Below are 18,214 nucleotides of genomic sequence, written 5' to 3' on the forward strand. Positions count from 1 at the left end.
ATTTCTTGTAGTGTGTTTTGAATTATAGTTTTCTACAATTGGTCAAAGCATTAAGAGGCGACAGAAGAGCAGACTGACATTATAGCAGCTTGAAGGGATGTCTTAAGGATAACGTCATATTTCCTTTAGTGTGTGTGGAATTATAGTCTTCTTCATCAGTTGGTCATAGCAGAAAGAGGTGACAAGATAGAAGACTGACAACATTATAGCAACTTGGAGGGATGTATAGGGTAACTTCATATCTCCTTTAGTGTGTGTAGAATTAGTCTTCATTTGGTCAGAGCAGAAAGAGGCGACAAGATAGAAGACTGACAGAAGTATTCCAGCTTGGAGGGTTGTCTAGAGGGATATTCCTGTCCTATTGGGGTTTAAAGCAGCTACCTAACCCAGCCTCACATACAGCTTACTGCACTACTGTCATTTTGTCCACCCAGGAGCGGAAAAAACACCGTGAAAACCATTTTAAAACCACACACACTGCTGTCCCCCCACTGCAAAAACACACACACACACACACACAGTTTTTTAAGTTCTTTATTCCCAGCCAAAAAAAATCACACATTTTTTGAAGCTCTTAAAAAAAAATAAATAAATAAATAAAAAGAATAATAAAAAAGAAAAAAGAACACACACACACACACACACACACACACACACACACACACACACACACACACACAGAAGGGGATATAGTATGAAAAATTAATTAAAGACAGAAGGTTTTTGAAGAGATATTAAGAAGCATAGTTTTCCTTAGAGAAGTGTGGGCAAATTTAAGGAGTTTAGTGAGGAAACAGTGAATGGGAAAAACTGTCGGTGCTTTGAAGGGAAAACTATAATGGGTAGACAGGATACTATAAGACTAATCCTTCACTTAACCCCTTCAGTAGCATGACACATTTCCATATTCATTCTGGTGACTATTTGGTGATTTTCTACAGCTTCAGAAACTCATGTGGGGGATTAAAATAGTGAAGACTGTGGCCATTAATCTTCTGACCTCCATAGACCCTTGCTAATGTCAGTAAAATGGTCTAATCATACACAAAACTCAAATTTCTATATTCATTCTGGTGACTATTTGGTGATTTTCTACAGCTTCAGAAACTCGTGTTTGGGATTAAAATATTGAAGACTGTGGCCATTAATCTTCTGACTTCCATAGACCCTTGCTAATGTCAATAAAATGGTCTAATCATACACAAAACTCAAGGTAAAAATGTGTCCCAGTACTGAAGGAATTAAACAGTTAAAACAAGGCAAACACACACACACACAGACACAGACACACAATTATCAACAGTGTGGGGGATGATTCTCCTCACTACTCTTAAGACCACTGCTGCCCCCACTGCTCTCCTGCAAAGACACACCACTGCTGTTTTCACTCTCTTCCTCACTCGTTTCTGGGCTGCTCTCAACACTGCTGCTTTGTGGACTGGGCCTGTTGTGATGGTGGTGGGTGTAGGGCTTTCTATGGGGTCGGAAAGGAGTCGCACCATAGCAGGGTCTATAAATTGTTCCATAGTTCTTCTGGGGTCTATGTACTTGTACCATAGTTCTTGTTTGGGTTGTAAGTAAGTGTAGCATAGTTGGGTTTGTGGGTAGTTGTACCATAGTTCTTTAGGGGTTTGTAGCCAGCTGTACCATAGTTCTTTAGGGGTTTGTAAGTAAATGTAGCATAGTTGGGTTTGTGAGTAGTTGTACCATAGTTCTTCTTGGGTTTGTAAGTAAATGTAGCATAGTTGGGTTTATGAGTAGTTGTACCATAGTTCTTCTTGGGTTTGTAAGTAGATGTAGCATAGTTAGGTTTGTGGGTAGTTGTACCATAGTTCTTTAGGGGTTTGTAGCCAGCTGTACCATAGTTCTTTAGGGGTTTGTAGCCAGCTGTACCATAGTTCTTCTTGGGTTTGTAAGTAAATGTAGCATAGTTAGGTTTGTGGGTAGTTGTACCATAGTTCTTTAGGGGTTTGTAGCCAGCTGTACCATAGTTCTTCTTGGGTTTGTAAGTAAATGTAGCATAGTTGGGTTTATGAGTAGTTGTACCATAGTTCTTTAGGGGTTTGTAGCCAGCTGTACCATAGTTCTTGTGGGGTTTGTAAGCAGATATACCATAGTTGTGAGGTCTATAAGAAACTGTACCATAGTTTCTGTGGGGTTTGTAAGCAGATGTACCATAGTTGTGAGGTCTATAAGAAACTGTACCATAGTTTCTGTGGGGTTTGTAAGCAGATGTACCATAGTTCTTTAGGGGTTTATAGCCGGCTGTACCATAGTTCTTTTGGAGTTTGTAGCCAGCTGTACCATAGGTCTTGTGAGGTCTGTAAGCAGGTGTACCATAGTTCTTTAGGGGTTTGTAGCCAGCTGTACCATATGTGTTTTTGTGGGGTCTATAAGCAGCTGTACCATAATTCTTGTGAGGTCTATAAGTAGCTGTACCATATGCATTTTTGTGGGGTTTGTAAGCTGTACCATAGTAGGGTTTGTCAAGAGTTTCATTGTTGCTGATGGATAGGATGGAGCAGGAGAAGCTTGTGTAGTACGGGGGACAGTCCTTACAAATGTAGTGCGTCAGTGCGGCCTGCAAGGGAAGCGGTGTTTGGGCGTCACTGTGGTGTTTTGTGGGTGAATTGGGGTGATATCTTTGTCTTAGGTTGGTATTCTCAAACATTTCTGCGCTCAAGTGGGCTTTTTTCTAACTTTCTTTTTTTTTTTTTGCCATTGGCTGGCCCTCTTCCCTACGTAAAAAAAAAAAAAAAAAAACTATTTGAAAAGGCTTCATTTAAATTTACATGAGTTTGTAAGGGTATTTTTACAGTTCTAGAGGCAGAGTGGTAAGATTTCTGTATTATTAACTGGAGAAACATTCTTTTTAAGGGTATTTTTACAGTTCTAGAGGCAGAGTGATACGATTTCTGCATTATTAACTGGAGAAATATTCTTTTTAAGGGTGTTTTTACAGTTCTAGAGGCAGAGTGATAAGATTTTTGCATTATTAACTGGAGAACACTCTTTAAAGTGCTCTAATTGAAATAATAAGGGTTTTATGGTTCTAGAGGCAGAGTGATAAGATTTCTGCTTTATTAACTGGAGAAACATTCTTTTTAAAGGTTCTAGTTTTTTTTTTTTTTTTTTTTTTTTTTTTTTTTTTTTTTTTTTTTATACCATGTGGGCTTTTCACGGGAATTTCTGGGCTAAAGGAGATACTTTTTAGGGTACCTCCTATCTCAAAGCCCACCCGCTAGGAAACCGTTGCCCTGAGTGAAGAAGCCCAAACTGCACTCAGACCGTGGACAGGTTTCGAACCCGTGCGCTTGGAGACCCCTCGGACCCCAAAGCACGCAGGGGTCCACTGTACCACGGCGTAATAAGTGTTTTTAAGAGTGTTTTTACAGTTCTAGAGGCAGAGTGACAAGATTTCTGCGTTATTAACTGGAGAAATATTCTTTTTAAAGGGCTCTAGTTGAAGTAATAAGTGTTTTTAAGAGTATTTTATGATTCTAGAGGCAGAGTGACAAGATTTCTGCATTATTAACTTGAGAAATACTTTAAAAGGCTCTAGTTGAAGTAACAAGGGTTTTTAAGAGTGTTTTTTTTTTTTATCATTCTAGAGGAAGAGTGACAAGATTTCTACATTATTAACTGGAGAAACACTTTAAAAGACTCTACTTGAAGTAATGAGCATATTTTTATGGTTCTAGAGGGAGAGAGACATAAGATTTCTATATTATTAGCTGGAAAAACACTCTTTTAAAGGCTCTAATTGAAGTAGTAAGGTTTTTTAAGATTTTTTTGTAGTTCTAGTGACAGAATGACAAGATTAACAAGACAATGTCAACAAGGCAATGGGACCAGATGGTGTGTCTGGAAGAATGTTAAAAGAATGTCAAGAGCAGTTGCTAGATCCAATTTTAGATTTAACAAGAACATCTATGAACACGGGACAGGTGCCAGTAGAATGGAAAAGGGCAAATGTAGTACCAATCTACAAAAGTGGATGTCGCATGGAACCATTGAATTATAGACCTGTTTCTTTGACCAGCATTATGTGTAAGATATGTGAAGAAGTGATCAAAAGCAAGTGGTGTGAGTTCCTGGAAAACAAACAAATACTAAGTGAGAAACAGTTTGGCTTTAGAAAAGGGAAATCGTGTGTATCAAATTTGCTATGTTTCTACTCAAGAGTGGTGGATATTTTACAAGAGAGGGATGGATGGGTTGATTGTGTATACCTAGACTTAAAAAAAGCATTTGATAAAGTACCACATAACAGATTGATGTGGAAGTTAAGTAGTATCGGAGGAATAAGGGGAAATCTGACGGAGTGGATGAGAAATGATTTGACAGGTAGAGAAATGAGGACGGTAGTGAAGGGAGTGAAGTCAGAGTGGAGGAACGTAACCAGTGGAGTTCCCCAAGGTTCGGTGCTTAGTCCCCTCATGTTCCTGATCTATATAAATGACATGCCAGAGGGAGTGAGAAGTTATATGAATGTGTTTGCAGATGATGCAAAGATTATGAGGAGAGTGAGGAATATGCATGACTGTAATATACTGCAGAAGGACTTGGACAAAATATATGAATGGAGCAGGACGTGGCAAATGGAATCCAATACCAACAAAAGCTGTGTAATGAGAATGGGTAGAAGTAAATATAGACTACATAAAGACCACCAGCTGGGGGGAAAGACTGTAATTGAAGTCAGTGAAGAAAAAGACTTGGGAGTGACTGTACAGATTAATCTGTCTCCAGAAAAGCACATTAATAGAATATTTGGAAAAACGTACAGCATGCTCCAAAGTATAGGATGGGCATTTAATTACCTGGATGGGAACATGATAAAGAAAATATTGACCACCCTGATTAGGCCACAGTTGGAATATGCATCAGTAATTTGGTCACCATGTCACCATGTCAAGAAACTGGAAAGAGTGCAGAGGTTAGCAACAAGAATGATACCAGACTTTAAGGAGGTACCGTATGAGGAGAGGTTAAATAGGCTGGAATGAAGCATGTTGGAAGAAAGAAGAGTCAGAGGGGATATGATAACAATGTTCAAAATAGTACATGGAGTGGACATATTGGATAGGGAGAACCTGATCACGATGGCATCCACTAATTACCTAAGAGGACACCCAAAGAAAATACTGAAGGATTCCTGCACGAGCGACATCAAGAAGTATAGCTTCCCGTATCGGAGCATTGATGCATGGAACACTGAGCGTGGATGTGGTGTGTGCGGCGAGTGTCAGTCAAATGAAGGAAAAATTGGACAAGTGTGGACAAACAGACAGGACATAGAGAGCTACAGCTCGGGCCCTGTAATCACAAATAGGTAAATACACACACACACACACACACACACACACACAGTAGCTCAGTGGTTAGACACGCTGGCTTCACACACACCAGAGGACCGGGGTTCGATTCCCCGGCCGGGTGGAAATATTTGGGTGTGTCTCCTTTCACGTGTAGCCCCTGTTCACCTAGGAGTGAGTAGGTACGGGATGTAAATGGAGGAGTTGTGACCTTGTTGTCCCGGTGTGTGGTGTGTGCCTGGTCTCAGGCCTACCCGAAGATCAGAAATAATGAGCTCTGAGCTCGTTCCGTAGGGTAACGTCTGGCTGTCTCGCCAGAGACTGCAGCAGATCAAACAGTGAAACACACACACACACACACACAAACACACACACACACACACACACACACACACACACACACACACACACACACACACACACACACACTATTCGAGGGTGATAGATGTAATACAGGAAAGAGATGGTTGGGCTGATGGAATATATCTGGATTTAAAAAAGGCCTTTGATAAGGTACCACACCAGAGACTGATCTGGAAACTTGAAATGGTAGGAGGAGTGCATGGCAGTTTACTAAAATGGATGGAAGACTTTTTGGTAGGAAGAGAAATGAGAACAATAATTAAGGACAGACCATCAGAATGGGGATTGGTGGAGAGTGGAGTTCCACAGGGATCAGTGTTGGCACCAGTAATGTTCGCAGTCTACATAAATGACATGGTGGATGGGGTGTCCAGTTATGTGAGCCTATTTGCAGACGATGCAAAATTGTTACGAAAAGTGAGATGTGACAAAGATTGCGAACTACTCCAGGAAGACTTGGACAGAATATGGAAATGGAGCTGTACATGGCAAATGGAGTTCAACACGACAAAATGCAAGAAAATAGAGTTTGGCAAGAGTGAAAGAAGAATCAGGAGTATGTACAAGATAGGAAATGAAGACATAAAACCAGTCATGAAGAAAAAGACCTTGGGGTGACAATTACCAATGACCTATCGCCAGAGAGACATATAAACAAAATAATTGGAGAAGTATTGAACTTATTGAGGAACATAAGAGTGGCGTTCGATATCTAGATGAAGAAATGATGAAGAAAATAATTACTGCAATGATAAGACCGAGGCTTGAATATGCAACAATACAGTGGGCTCGAACTTAAAGAAACACATAAGGAAACTAGAGAAAGTACAGAGGGCTGCAACGAAAATGGTGCCTGACTTAAGAGATTTGACTTATGAAGACAGACTGAAAAGAATGCAACTTCCGACCCTGGAAAACAGAAGAGAAAGGGAGACCTGATAGCAATATACAGAGTGATGATTGGCATGGAAAAATGGATAGGGAAGATCTGTGTATGTGGAATGGAAGAATGTCGAGAGGGCATGGGAAAAACTAAAATGGCCACTTATAGGAGAGATGTGAAAAATATAGCTTCCCTCATAGAAGGGTGGAAGCATGGAATAGTTTAGACGTGGAAGTGGTCAGCAAAGGAATATTCATGATTTTAAGAAAAAGCTGGACATTAATAGATATGGAGACGGGACAACACGAGCATAGCTCTTTTCCCGTATGTTACAATTAGGTAAATACAATTAGGTAAATACACACACACACACACACACACACACACAGCTTAAGTCAACCCACCTGCAGGCCACAGCGGTGACATGTAAAGTTGTCTGGTAACTTGAGTCGCGTCACTGTGATGTTTTTGTGTAGCATCAACTTGTAGCCCAAGTAGTGAAGGTCCATGTCATTCGTTACTTGTAGGGGTATCCTTGGGGGGGGATTAAGTTAGGTTAGGCTGGGTTGGGTTGATTGAGTTGGGTTGAGTTGGGTTAGGTTAGATTAACTTGGGTTGGGTTGAGTTAGGTTAGGTTGGGTTGGGTTGAATTGAATTAGGTTAAGTTTGGGTTGGGTTGGATTGGATTAGGTTAGATAGGGTTGGGTTGGGTTGGATTAGGTTATGTAGGGTTGGGTTGGGTTGGGTTTGTTTAGGTTAGAGTACATTTAGGATTGATTGGGTTAGGTTAGATTGGAGTAGGGCACATCAGGTTAGGATAGGTTGGGTTGGGTTGCATTGGATTGGGTTTGATTTGGGTTGGTTTGCTTTTATTTCACTTATTTTCTTTTTTTTATTTCTTTCTTTCTCTCTATTTATTTCATTTTATTTATTTTATTTATTTATTTTTTTTTTGTAAAGTTAGGTTAGGGTAGTGTACATTGCATACACACACACACACACACACACACACACACACACACACACACACACACACACACACACACACACACATAGCTTCCCTCATAGAAGGGTGGAAGCATGGAATAGTTTAGACGTGGAAGTGGTCAACGCAAGGAATATTCATGATTTTAAGAAAAAGCTGGACATTAATAGATATGGAGACGGGACAACACGAGCATAGCTCTTTTCCCGTATGTTACAATTAGGTAAATACAATTAGGTAAATACACACACACACACACACACACACACACACACACACACACACACACACACACACACACACAGTGGTTCATAACCCAGAAAAGTACAGCAAGAAAGGACTAAAGAAACTTACATATGAGCGAAATGTAATGTATTCCAACATAAATGGAGTGATATCGGGATTTTAGAACTCAACGATTACTTGAGGACAAGAACCCAGATATTGTGGGTCTTACTGAAACAAAACTGAGAGAGGAGAAGACCTGATGAAGGTTGGAGAAGGAAATATAACGTTTGGAAAAGAAATAGAGTAGGTAAGATGGGAGGAGGAGTGATGTTGCTGGTTAAAAAGATATAAAGGTGGATCAAGTGAAAAAGGTATGGGAAAGGCAGAAGTGCTAAAGATCAGAGCAGAAACTAATGAAGGAAAAAGAGGCACTACATAGTGGTGTACGTACCACCTAAGACAAATGCATGGTCAGTACAGGAATATGAAGAAATGATAAGTGATACAGGAACATGTCTGGAAGAAATGTTGGGTGGCTGTGAACGAACTATAATGATGGGAGATTTTAATTGTAAAGAGGTGTGTTGGGAGGACTGGTCAATGGAAGGATCAGAGACAACATGGGGAAATACACTATTGACACTGGCAATGGAAAATGTGTTAACTCAGTGGGTCAAAGAAGATACTAGGTTTGGAGGAGAGGGAGCATCGTCAAGACTGGACTTGGTCTTTAGTACAGAGCCAATGGTCATTGAGGAGATGAGGGTGGAGTGCCCTTTAGCAAAGAGTGATCATGCAGTTTTGGAGTTCAAGGTGATAGACGAAGAGAAATCTAGAAGAAATGAAGAATATAAAGTGGGAAGATGGAATTATGCCAAGACAGATTTTGGAAACCTAAAGAAATTCTTTCAAGAGACAAATTGGATGAAATTCAAGAGTGCTAAGGAGCAAATGAAAAGTGGAAGGAATTTATAAAAATATACAAAGAAGGTGAGAAAAATTTGTACCAATAAGACAACATAGAGAAGTTGGAAAGCAGGACTGGTTTAACGATAGATGTGAAAAGGCTAGAACAAGAAAAGAGGATGCATGGAAGAGGTGGAGAAGGAAAAGACGGATTAAGCAGTGGGAAAGTTACAAAAGAGCAAGAAATGAATATGTGTTGATTAGAAGAGAAGAAAGAAAGAAACAAGAAAAGGATATAATTGATAAATGTAAAGACCAACCAAGGCTTTTTTACAGACATGTGAACAACAACATCAAAAATAGAGAAAGTATTGAAAGTTTAGAAGTAAATGGAGTATACAGTGAAGATCCCAGGAAATGGCAGAGGCTATGAATGGATGCTTTCGGAAGGTATTCACAAAGGAGACTGCTTTTGACAAACCACTGGTAATGGAACAGAAAGGGATTATGAAGGAGTTTCAAGTAACGGTGGAGGAGATCAAGAACATGATGGGGAGTTTAGAAGTGAGAAAAGCTGTGGGACCTGATGGGGTATCAGGATGGATTTTAAGAGAATGCAGGAGCAATTGGCAGAAAAAGTTTGTGAAGTAATTGATGCCTCATTAAGGGAAGGTGTAGTGCCCCAAGACTGGAAAAGAGCTAACATTGTCCCAATCTATAAATCAGGTAACAAGAGAGACCCATTGAACTATAGACCAGTGTCACTTACAAGTGTGGTAGCTAAGATGTGTGAGAGGGTGGTGAAGACTAGATGGACAGACTTCTTGGAGAAAAATGACATACTTTGTGAGTGTCAATTTGGTTTTAGGAAAGGGCGTTCATGCACGACAAACCTGATATGTTACTATTCGAGGGTGATAGATGTAATACAGGAAAGAGATGGTTGGGCTGATGGAATATATCTGGATTTAAAAAAGGCCTTTGATAAGGTACCACACCAGAGACTGATCTGGAAACTTGAAATGGTAGGAGGAGTGCATGGCAGTTTACTAAAATGGATGGAAGACTTTTGGTAGGAAGAGAAATGAGAACAATAATTAAGGACAGACCATCAGAATGGGGATTGGTGGAGAGTGGAGTTCCACAGGGATCAGTGTTGGCACCAGTAATGTTCGCAGTCTACATAAATGACATGGTGGATGGGGTGTCCAGTTATGTGAGCCTATTTGCAGACGATGCAAAATTGTTACGAAAAGTGAGATGTGACAAAGATTGCGAACTACTCCAGGAAGACTTGGACAGAATATGGAAATGGAGCTGTACATGGCAAATGGAGTTCAACACGACAAAATGCAAGAAAATAGAGTTTGGCAAGAGTGAAAGAAGAATCAGGAGTATGTACAAGATAGGAAATGAAGACATAAAACCAGTCATGAAGAAAAAGACCTTGGGGTGACAATTACCAATGACCTATCGCCAGAGAGACATATAAACAAAATAATTGGAGAAGTATTGAACTTATTGAGGAACATAAGAGTGGCGTTCGTATATCTAGATGAAGAAATGATGAAGAAAATAATTACTGCAATGATAAGACCGAGGCTTGAATATGCAACAATACAGTGGGCTCCGAACTTAAAGAAACACATAAGGAAACTAGAGAAAGTACAGAGGGCTGCAACGAAAATGGTGCCTGACTTAAGAGATTTGACTTATGAAGACAGACTGAAAAGAATGCAACTTCCAACCCTGGAAAACAGAAGAGAAAGGGAGACCTGATAGCAATATACAGAGTGATGATTGGCATGGAAAAATGGATAGGGAAGATCTGTGTATGTGGAATGGAAGAATGTCGAGAGGGCATGGGAAAAACTAAAATGGCCACTTATAGGAGAGATGTGAAAAAATATAGCTTCCCTCATAGAAGGGTGGAAGCATGGAATAGTTTAGACGTGGAAGTGGTCAACGCAAGGAATATTCATGATTTTAAGAAAAAGCTGGACATTAATAGATATGGAGACGGGACAACACGAGCATAGCTCTTTTCCCGTATGTTACAATTAGGTAAATAGGTAAATACACACACACCCGGTAGCTCAGTGGTTAGAGCACTGGCTTCACAAGCCAGAGGACCGGGGTTCGATTCCCCGGCCAGGTGGAGATATTTGGGTGTGTCTCCTTTCACGTAGCCCTGTTCACCTAGCAGTGAGTAGGTATGGGATGTAAATGGAGGAGTTGTGACCTTGTTGTCCCAGTGTGTGGTGTGTGCCTGGTCTCAGGCCTATCCGAAGATCGGAAATAATGAGCTCTGAGCTCGTTCCATAGGGTAACGTCTGGCTGTCTCGTCAGAGACTGCAGCAGATCAAACAGTGAAACACACACACACACACACATACTAGTATCACTAACTAGTGTAATATGCAAGATGTGTGAAAGAATAATAAAGAAACAATGGATCGAGTTCCTTGAAGACAACAAATTGATATCAAATAACCAATTTGGTTTTAGAAAAGGACGGTCTTGTGTAACTAATTTACTGAGTTTCTATTCTAGAATAGTTGATAGAGTACAAGAGAGAGAGAGGATGGGTTGACTGTATTTATTTGGATTTAAAAAAGGCATTTGACAAAGTGCCACATGCAAGGTTACTGTGGAAGTTAGAGGAGAAGGGTGGCTTAAAAGGAAGCACATTGAGTTGGATGGAAAATTATTTGAGGGAAAGAGAAATAAGGACGGTAGTTAAAGATATGAAGTCAAAGTGGAGGGCAGTAGAAAGCGGAGTGCCACAGGGGTCAGTATTAGCACTAATACTTTTCCTCATACACTTATCCCTCAGCTATTGTGTCCAATTGGGACCGAAATAGCCGTGCCATAGCTGAAAACGCAATAGCCGAATTGAACAACTAATGGTGAAAATTGTTATTGGTGCCGCAACCACAAATTTTACTCCTAATATCCCTCATTTTTACCTTTGTTTTTTTATTACTGTATAATCCATTGGTCCCAATTAAAACATGTCAAGGTTATAACATAAAAAAAATTACATCAGCTCATTGTATTTACTTTACCTTTTTGCCATTTGTGTGGCCATTGTGAGCACAAAAATTGGTAGAATCTGGCTATCACTGTCTAGTGGGGAAGACGCGCACTCAGAGACTGTGTTTCATCTTGGTGGGAAGGTGGTTTTGGCCAATGAGCACTCAGATACCCCATAACGTCATGGCTGGGTGCGCGATAGCAGGCATCTGAGGTCGCGATAATGAAATTTTAGCAGCTTTTCATGGGTGTGTGATAGCAATAAAACACGATAGCTGAAGTCGCGATAGCTGAGGGTTGACTGTATATATAAACGACATGCCAGAAGGAGTGAACAGCTACATAAATCTGTTTGCAGATGATACGAAACTGTGCAGAGTTATAAAGCAAAAAGAGGATTGTGAAATACTGCAAGAAGACCTAAATAAGATCTGGGAATGGAGTAAAAAGTGTGAAATGGAATTCACTGTGGACAAAAGCCATGTCATGGAAATGGGAAAGAGTGAAAGACGACCCGTGGGAATCTATAAGATGGGAGATGGAGTAGAACTGGAGAAAGTCAAAAAGGAAAAGGACTTAGGAGTGACGATGGAAGAAAACAATCAACCAGTAAGCCATATTGTTAGAATTTTTAGAGAAACATAATTTGCTAAGGAATATTAGAATAGCATTTCACTACATGGACAAAGAAATGATGAAGAAATTGATAAGTACTATAATAAGACCCAGATTGGAATATGCAGGAGTAGTGTGGACCCCTCATAAAAAGAAACACATAAGGAAGTTGGAGAGACTACAAAAAATGGCTACAAGAATGGTTCTAGAATTTGAAGGGATGACATATGAGGAGAGACTAAAGGCTATGGATCTACCAACCCTGGAACAGAGAAGGGAGAGAGGAGATCTGATACAAGTTTATAAATTGATCAATGGAATGGACCAAATGGATAATGAGAAACTGATCCTGAGAGAAGAATATGACATTAGAAGCACAAGATCGCATAGTAAAAAGCTGAGGAAAGGAAGATGTCTGAGAGATGTTAAAAAATATAGTTTCCCGTAAATATGTGTTGAGACTTGGAACAGTTTGAGTGAGGAAGTGGTGTCTGCAATGAGTGTGCAGAGCTTTAAAGAAAGATTGGATAAGTGTAGATATGGAGACAGGCCCACACCAGCGTAAAGCCCAATCCCTGTAAAACTACAACTAGGTAAATACACACACACACACACACACACACACACACACACACACACACACACACACACACACACACACACACACACACGGTAGCTCAGTGGTTAGAGCGCTGGCTTCACAAGCCAGAGGACCGGGGTTCGATTCCCCGGCTGGGTGGAGATACTTGGGTGTGTCTCCTTTTACGTGTAGCCCCTGTTCACCTAGCAGTGAGTAGGTATGGGATGTAAATCGAGGAGTTGTGACCTTGTTGTCCCGGTGTGTGGTGTGTGCCTGGTCTCAGGCCTATCCCAAGATCGGAAATAATGAGCTCTAAGCTCGTTCCGTAGGGTAACGTCTGGCTGTCTCGTCAGAGACTGCAGCAGATCAAACAGTGAAACACACACACACACACACACACACACACACACACACACACACACACACACATGTACCTGTTAGTGCAGTCAAACCTCCACATTCCTTGATAATTAGCAGGAATCTCTTGGGGACAGATGAAGAACTGAATAGTAGCCCAGTAGTCTGGCTCCACCACTGACACCACCTGCAATTCCTGGGGTGGAGAGGCCACAAACCATCACTAGCTGTGTTATTGCCTCAACTTGGAAACTGCCTCTCTCTCTCTCTCTCTCTCTCTCTCTCTCTCTCTCTCTCTCTCTCTCTCTCTCTCTCTCTCTCTCTCTCTCTCTCTCTCTCTCTCTCTCTCTCTCTCTCTCTCTCTCTCTCTCTCTCTCTCTCTCTCTCTCTCTCTCTCTCTCTCTCTCTCTCTCTCTCTCTCTCTCTCTCTTTTCAGTAGCATACATTTCCATATTTCCTCTGGTTACTGTTTAATGATTTTCTACAGCTTCAGAAACTTATGTGAGGGAATAGAATAGTGAAGACTGGCTATTAATCTTCTGACCGCCATACACACATCCTAATGCCAATAAAATGGTCTAATCATAGCCAAACTGTCTTAAAATGCTCTCAAAATGTGTGAGGATTAAAATAGTGAAGACTGTGGCCATTAATCTTCTGCCCTCCATAGACCCTTGCTGATGTCAATGAAATGGTCTAATGGTACACAAAACTCAAGGTAAAAATGTGTCACAGTACTGAAGGGGTTAAAATAGTGAAGACTGGCTATTAACCTTCTGCCCTCCATAGACCCTTGCTAATGTCAATAAAATGGTCTAATGGTACACAAAACTCAAGGTAAAAATGTGTCCCAGTACTGAAGGGGTTAATAGTAGAATGCTTACCCCACCAGGAACAAGCACAAGGTTGCCCAGAGTCACTTCACTTTCTTCAGCCATCTGTGAAAGAGAGAGAGAGAGAGAGAGAGAGAGAGAGAGAGAGAGAGAGAGAGAGAGAAGAGAGAGAGAGAGAGAGAGAGAGAGAAGAGAGAAGAGAGAGAGAGAGAGAGAAGAGAAGAGAGAGAAGAGAGAGAGAGAGAGAGAGAGAGAGAGAGAGAGAGAGAGAGAGAGAGAGAGAGAGAGAGAGAGACGCAGACGCAGATACAGACACAGAGAGAGAGAGAGAGAGAAACAATGATAACGAGTCAATAGAACAAAACAGAAATAAATAAAAATCATTCTAACACACATACAGACACAGTATTATACACACGAGACTAGAAAATGTGTGTGTGTGTGTGTGTGTATTCACCTAGTTGTAATTCTATAAGGCCTGGGTATCATACTCGTGTGGCCCCGTCTCCATATCTATACACATCCAACTTTCCTTTAAAACTATGCACACTCCTCGCTGACACCACCTCCTCACTCTATTCCACACCTCCACACATCTCTGTGGGAAACTATATTTCTTCACATCCTTCAAGCATATTCCCTTGGCTATCTTTTTACTATGCGATCTCATAGTTCTATTTAAATTTTCCTCTCTCAACATCATTTGCTCATTATCCACTTCATCCAAACCATTCAACAGTTTATAAACCTGTATTAAATCTCCTCTTTCTCTTCTTTGTTCCAAGGTAGGCAAATTCATTTCTTTTAATCTCTCCTCATAGGTCATTTCTGCCAATTCTGGAACCATTTTTGTTGCCATTCTCTGCAATCTCTCCAACTTCCTTATATGCTTCTTTTTATAAGGGGACCAAACCACCCCAGCATATTCCAATCTTGGTCTAATTACTGTACTAATCAATTTCTTCATCATATCTTTATCCATATAATGAAAGGCTAATCCAATATTTCTAATCAAATTATATGTTTCTCCAAACATCTTGTCAATATGAGCCTCAAACTGCCCATGGTCTTGTATTATCACTCCCAAATCCTTTTCCTTTTCCACCTTTTTCAACACTACTCTTTCACCCATCTTGTATGACACTCTTGTCCGTCTTCCACTCTTCCCCATCTCCATCACATGACTTTTGCTCAGATTAAATTCCATCTCCCACCTCTTGCTCCACTCCCAAATCCTCTCCAGATCTGCCTGTAAAATTTCACAATCTTCTTCACTCTTCACACACCTACACAACTTCGCATCATCCGCAAACAAATTAATATAACTGTTTACTCCCTCTGGCATATCATTAATATAGACAAGGAAAAGTATTGGTGCCAGCACTGAACCTTGTGGGACTCCACTCTCCAGTCTGACTTTGCATCCCTTATTACCATTCTCATGTCCCTCCATCTCAAGTAGTTTTCCATCCACTTTAACATTTTTCCCTTCAGTCCTCCATAAATCTCTAATTTCCATAGCAGTCTCATGTGAGGTACCTTGTCAAAAGCTTTTTTTTAAATCCAAATATACACAGTCCATCCATCCCTCTCTCTGGGTGTGTGTGTGTGTGTGTGTGTGTGTGTGTGTGTGTGTGTGTGTGTGTGTGTGTGTGTGTGTGTGTGTGTTAGTACATACCGAGGCTGCATCACATAGCTGTCCTTTGGGATGGAACAAATAGAATTTACACGAAGCACTTGCCACCTGAAAAAAGAGAGAGAGAGAGTTGGGAAAGTTAGGATGCAATGATAGAAAACCAGTTACAGTCCATTAATACAGAGATTATAAAGAGATCCTTACAAAGGTTTACAGAGAGAGAGAGAGAGAGATAGAACATAATGATAATAATAATGATAACAATAACAATAATAATAATTGCAAATGAACACCAAAAATGCAAAAAATAATCACTTGAAAGTTTGTAAAGTATAAGAGAGAGAGAGAGAGAGAGAGAGAGAGAGAGAGAGAGAGAGAGAGAATATTATCACTTACCATTAAAAGAAGTAAAAACAACCCTTCTTTATCCATAGTAGTAGTAGTAGTAGTAGTAGTAGTAGTGGTGGTGGTGGTGGTGGTGGTGGTGGTGGTCAGAAGAGACTGTTTGGCTCCGCTTCTCTCCTCTTAATATATACCAGGAGGACGAGGTGGTGTGAGAGAGAGAGAGAGAGAGAGAGAGAGAGAGAGAGAGAGAGAAAAAAAATAAGCATGTCCATATTGATTGAAGGAGGAGGAGGAGGAGGAGGAGGGATTCCAGTTTTGCAATGGCAGAAATTGAGAAAGAGAAGTAGGATGAGGAGGAAAAGTCACAAACTCCAATGATTTTTCCGCCACACAGTCACAACACACAATCACGCCTTCACCAAAACAACAAAACAACAAAAACTCAATTGAGAAACAGCTTGTCAAAGAAGGGGAGAGGGAGAGGGAGAGAGGAAGGTGGTGGGGGCAAGACAAATAAGGAGAGAGATAATGGTGTTGCATCTCTTGTTGTTTCAAGTCGTTAGGTTTGTTGAAGTCTGTCTCCATTGACCCCTTCAGTGCCAGGACGTGTTTTCATATATTCATTCCGGTGACTATTTGGTGATTTGATACAGCTTCAGAAACTTGTCTAGGAGTTTAGAATAGTGAAGACTTTGGCCATTAATCTTCTGCCCTCCATAGAACCTCTCGAATGTCAATAAAATGATCTAATCCTACACAAAACTCTTATTTCTATGTTCATTTTAGTGACTATGTGGTGAACCAGTACTCTCAATCCTTCACCACTAATCTGTCCACCTCCCTGAATCATTCATCCTTTTCTCTGGCACACTCGGGAACTCCTTGCCTGCTTCTGTGTGGCCACCTTTTTGTATCCTGAACTCATTTAAGAGGGAGGTTTCAAGACATGTATCCTATTCCTTTAAGTAACTCTCGAGACTGGCGGAGTAGCAGTAGCGGGCCAGCGGACCAGCGGCTTCTGCAGTGGTGGTGAGGGCACCACAGGCCTGTGGCTATAAGTGACTTCTCCCTGGCCTTGGTTCCTGTACAGTATCAGTGAGTAGTTTGATGTAGATTTGGAAAAAAAAAAAATACATACTATAATTAGGTACTGAAGAAAACCCATGCTCCAGTTAATGACAGGAAAGGACTGGATGGATAATTTAGGCAGCGATAAAGTTACCCACCTAGATACCCACCAGAGGAAGCAATGAACTGGATTTGCGTGTGAAGTAAGGAGGTTGAATGTAAGTGATTTGGTAATGTGTTGCAATCGTCTGTATATGATGGCAGTGATCGCAAATCATTTCCCTTTGAGCGTAGTCCACAGGGCAGCAGTGATCCATGCCAGCCTCCATGACCAAGAGTCCACTGTCCTGCTTTTGAAAGTCCCGCGCCAAACAATCCATGGCGTGGCGTCACTGGCGTGCCGCGTGGAAGAATGCGTGAAATTGTGTCACACATGTGGATAGATGAGGATGGTATGGTGGATATTGTGTCTGATCACAATATGCTGGTTGTGGAGTGCCTGTTGCATGGTTGGAAAGAAGTGAAAGTGGCGAGTAAGAAGAGAAAGTGGAGACTGAGAGATGTAGGGTGGGAAAACTTTCAGGTGGACCTGAGTGCAAGAAGCTGGGATGATGGAGGTATACATGATGTGGAGCACGTGAATGAGAGACTGGTAGAGGATGTGCGGAGTGCTGCAGAGAGCAAGATAGGGTATGTGAGAGTAGGAAGAAGAAAGAAAGTACGTAAACCATGGTGGAATGATGAAATCAGACAGGCTAGAAAGGAGCAAAAGAGAATGTAGGTGGCTGAGGAAAAAGAGGCATGAAAGTGATGAGGCAGACAATGAGTACCAGAATGCATGGGAAATGTATGTAAAGCAGCAGAGAGTGGCAAAGCGAATGATAGTGAAGGCCAAAGTAAAGTGTGAAAGGAGTGTGATTGAATCTTTAAGAGAGAAAGGCATGGAAGGTGGCCGTGAATGGTACAAGTTCTTGAGAGGTGAGAATATGGCAGACAGTGTTGGAGTGGAGAGTTTGAAGGTGAATGGTGAAGTTGTAACAGAGAAGGAAGGAATCAGACAG

General features: G+C 41.0%; 1 protein-coding gene across 3 annotated transcripts; it reads right to left on the reverse strand.

Moving 5' to 3' along the window:
- Positions 1–1,190: 1,190 nt before the first annotated feature.
- Positions 1,191–16,199, reverse strand: LOC123509301 (adhesive plaque matrix protein-like). 3 transcript variants are annotated; one of them, XM_045263518.1, is made up of 7 exons: positions 16,137–16,199; positions 15,783–15,848; positions 14,156–14,209; positions 13,349–13,467; positions 6,969–7,098; positions 1,923–2,581; positions 1,191–1,796 (listed from the first exon to the last, which is right to left on the reverse strand). In XM_045263518.1, exons 1-7 carry the CDS (start codon positions 16,170–16,172, stop codon positions 1,541–1,543), a joined length of 1,320 nt encoding a protein of 439 aa, XP_045119453.1. In that variant the 5' UTR covers positions 16,173–16,199; the 3' UTR covers positions 1,191–1,540. The 3 variants fall into 3 exon arrangements, with proteins under 3 accessions (XP_045119453.1, XP_045119450.1, XP_045119449.1); XM_045263515.1 differs by having other exon boundaries at positions 1,191–2,171; positions 2,235–2,581; positions 16,137–16,198; XM_045263514.1 differs by having other exon boundaries at positions 1,191–2,581; positions 16,137–16,198.
- Positions 16,200–18,214: the final 2,015 nt, after the last annotated feature.

The sequence above is a fragment of the Portunus trituberculatus genome, chromosome 26 (genome assembly GCF_017591435.1).
Source record: "Portunus trituberculatus isolate SZX2019 chromosome 26, ASM1759143v1, whole genome shotgun sequence".
Lineage (NCBI taxonomy): Eukaryota > Metazoa > Arthropoda > Malacostraca > Decapoda > Portunidae > Portunus > Portunus trituberculatus.

Coding starts and splice junctions, on each gene's coding strand:
- LOC123509301 (XM_045263514.1), bottom strand. CDS start 16,172: ATGGATAAAGAAGGGTTGTTTTTACTTCTTTTAATG. Junction 15,849..16,136: donor TGTTTTTACTTCTTTTAATG/GTAAGTGATAAT, acceptor CTCTTTTTTCAG/GTGGCAAGTGCTTCGTGTAA. Junction 7,099..13,348: donor AGGTTTGACTGCACTAACAG/GTACATGTGTGT, acceptor TCCCCCCCCAAG/GATACCCCTACAAGTAACGA.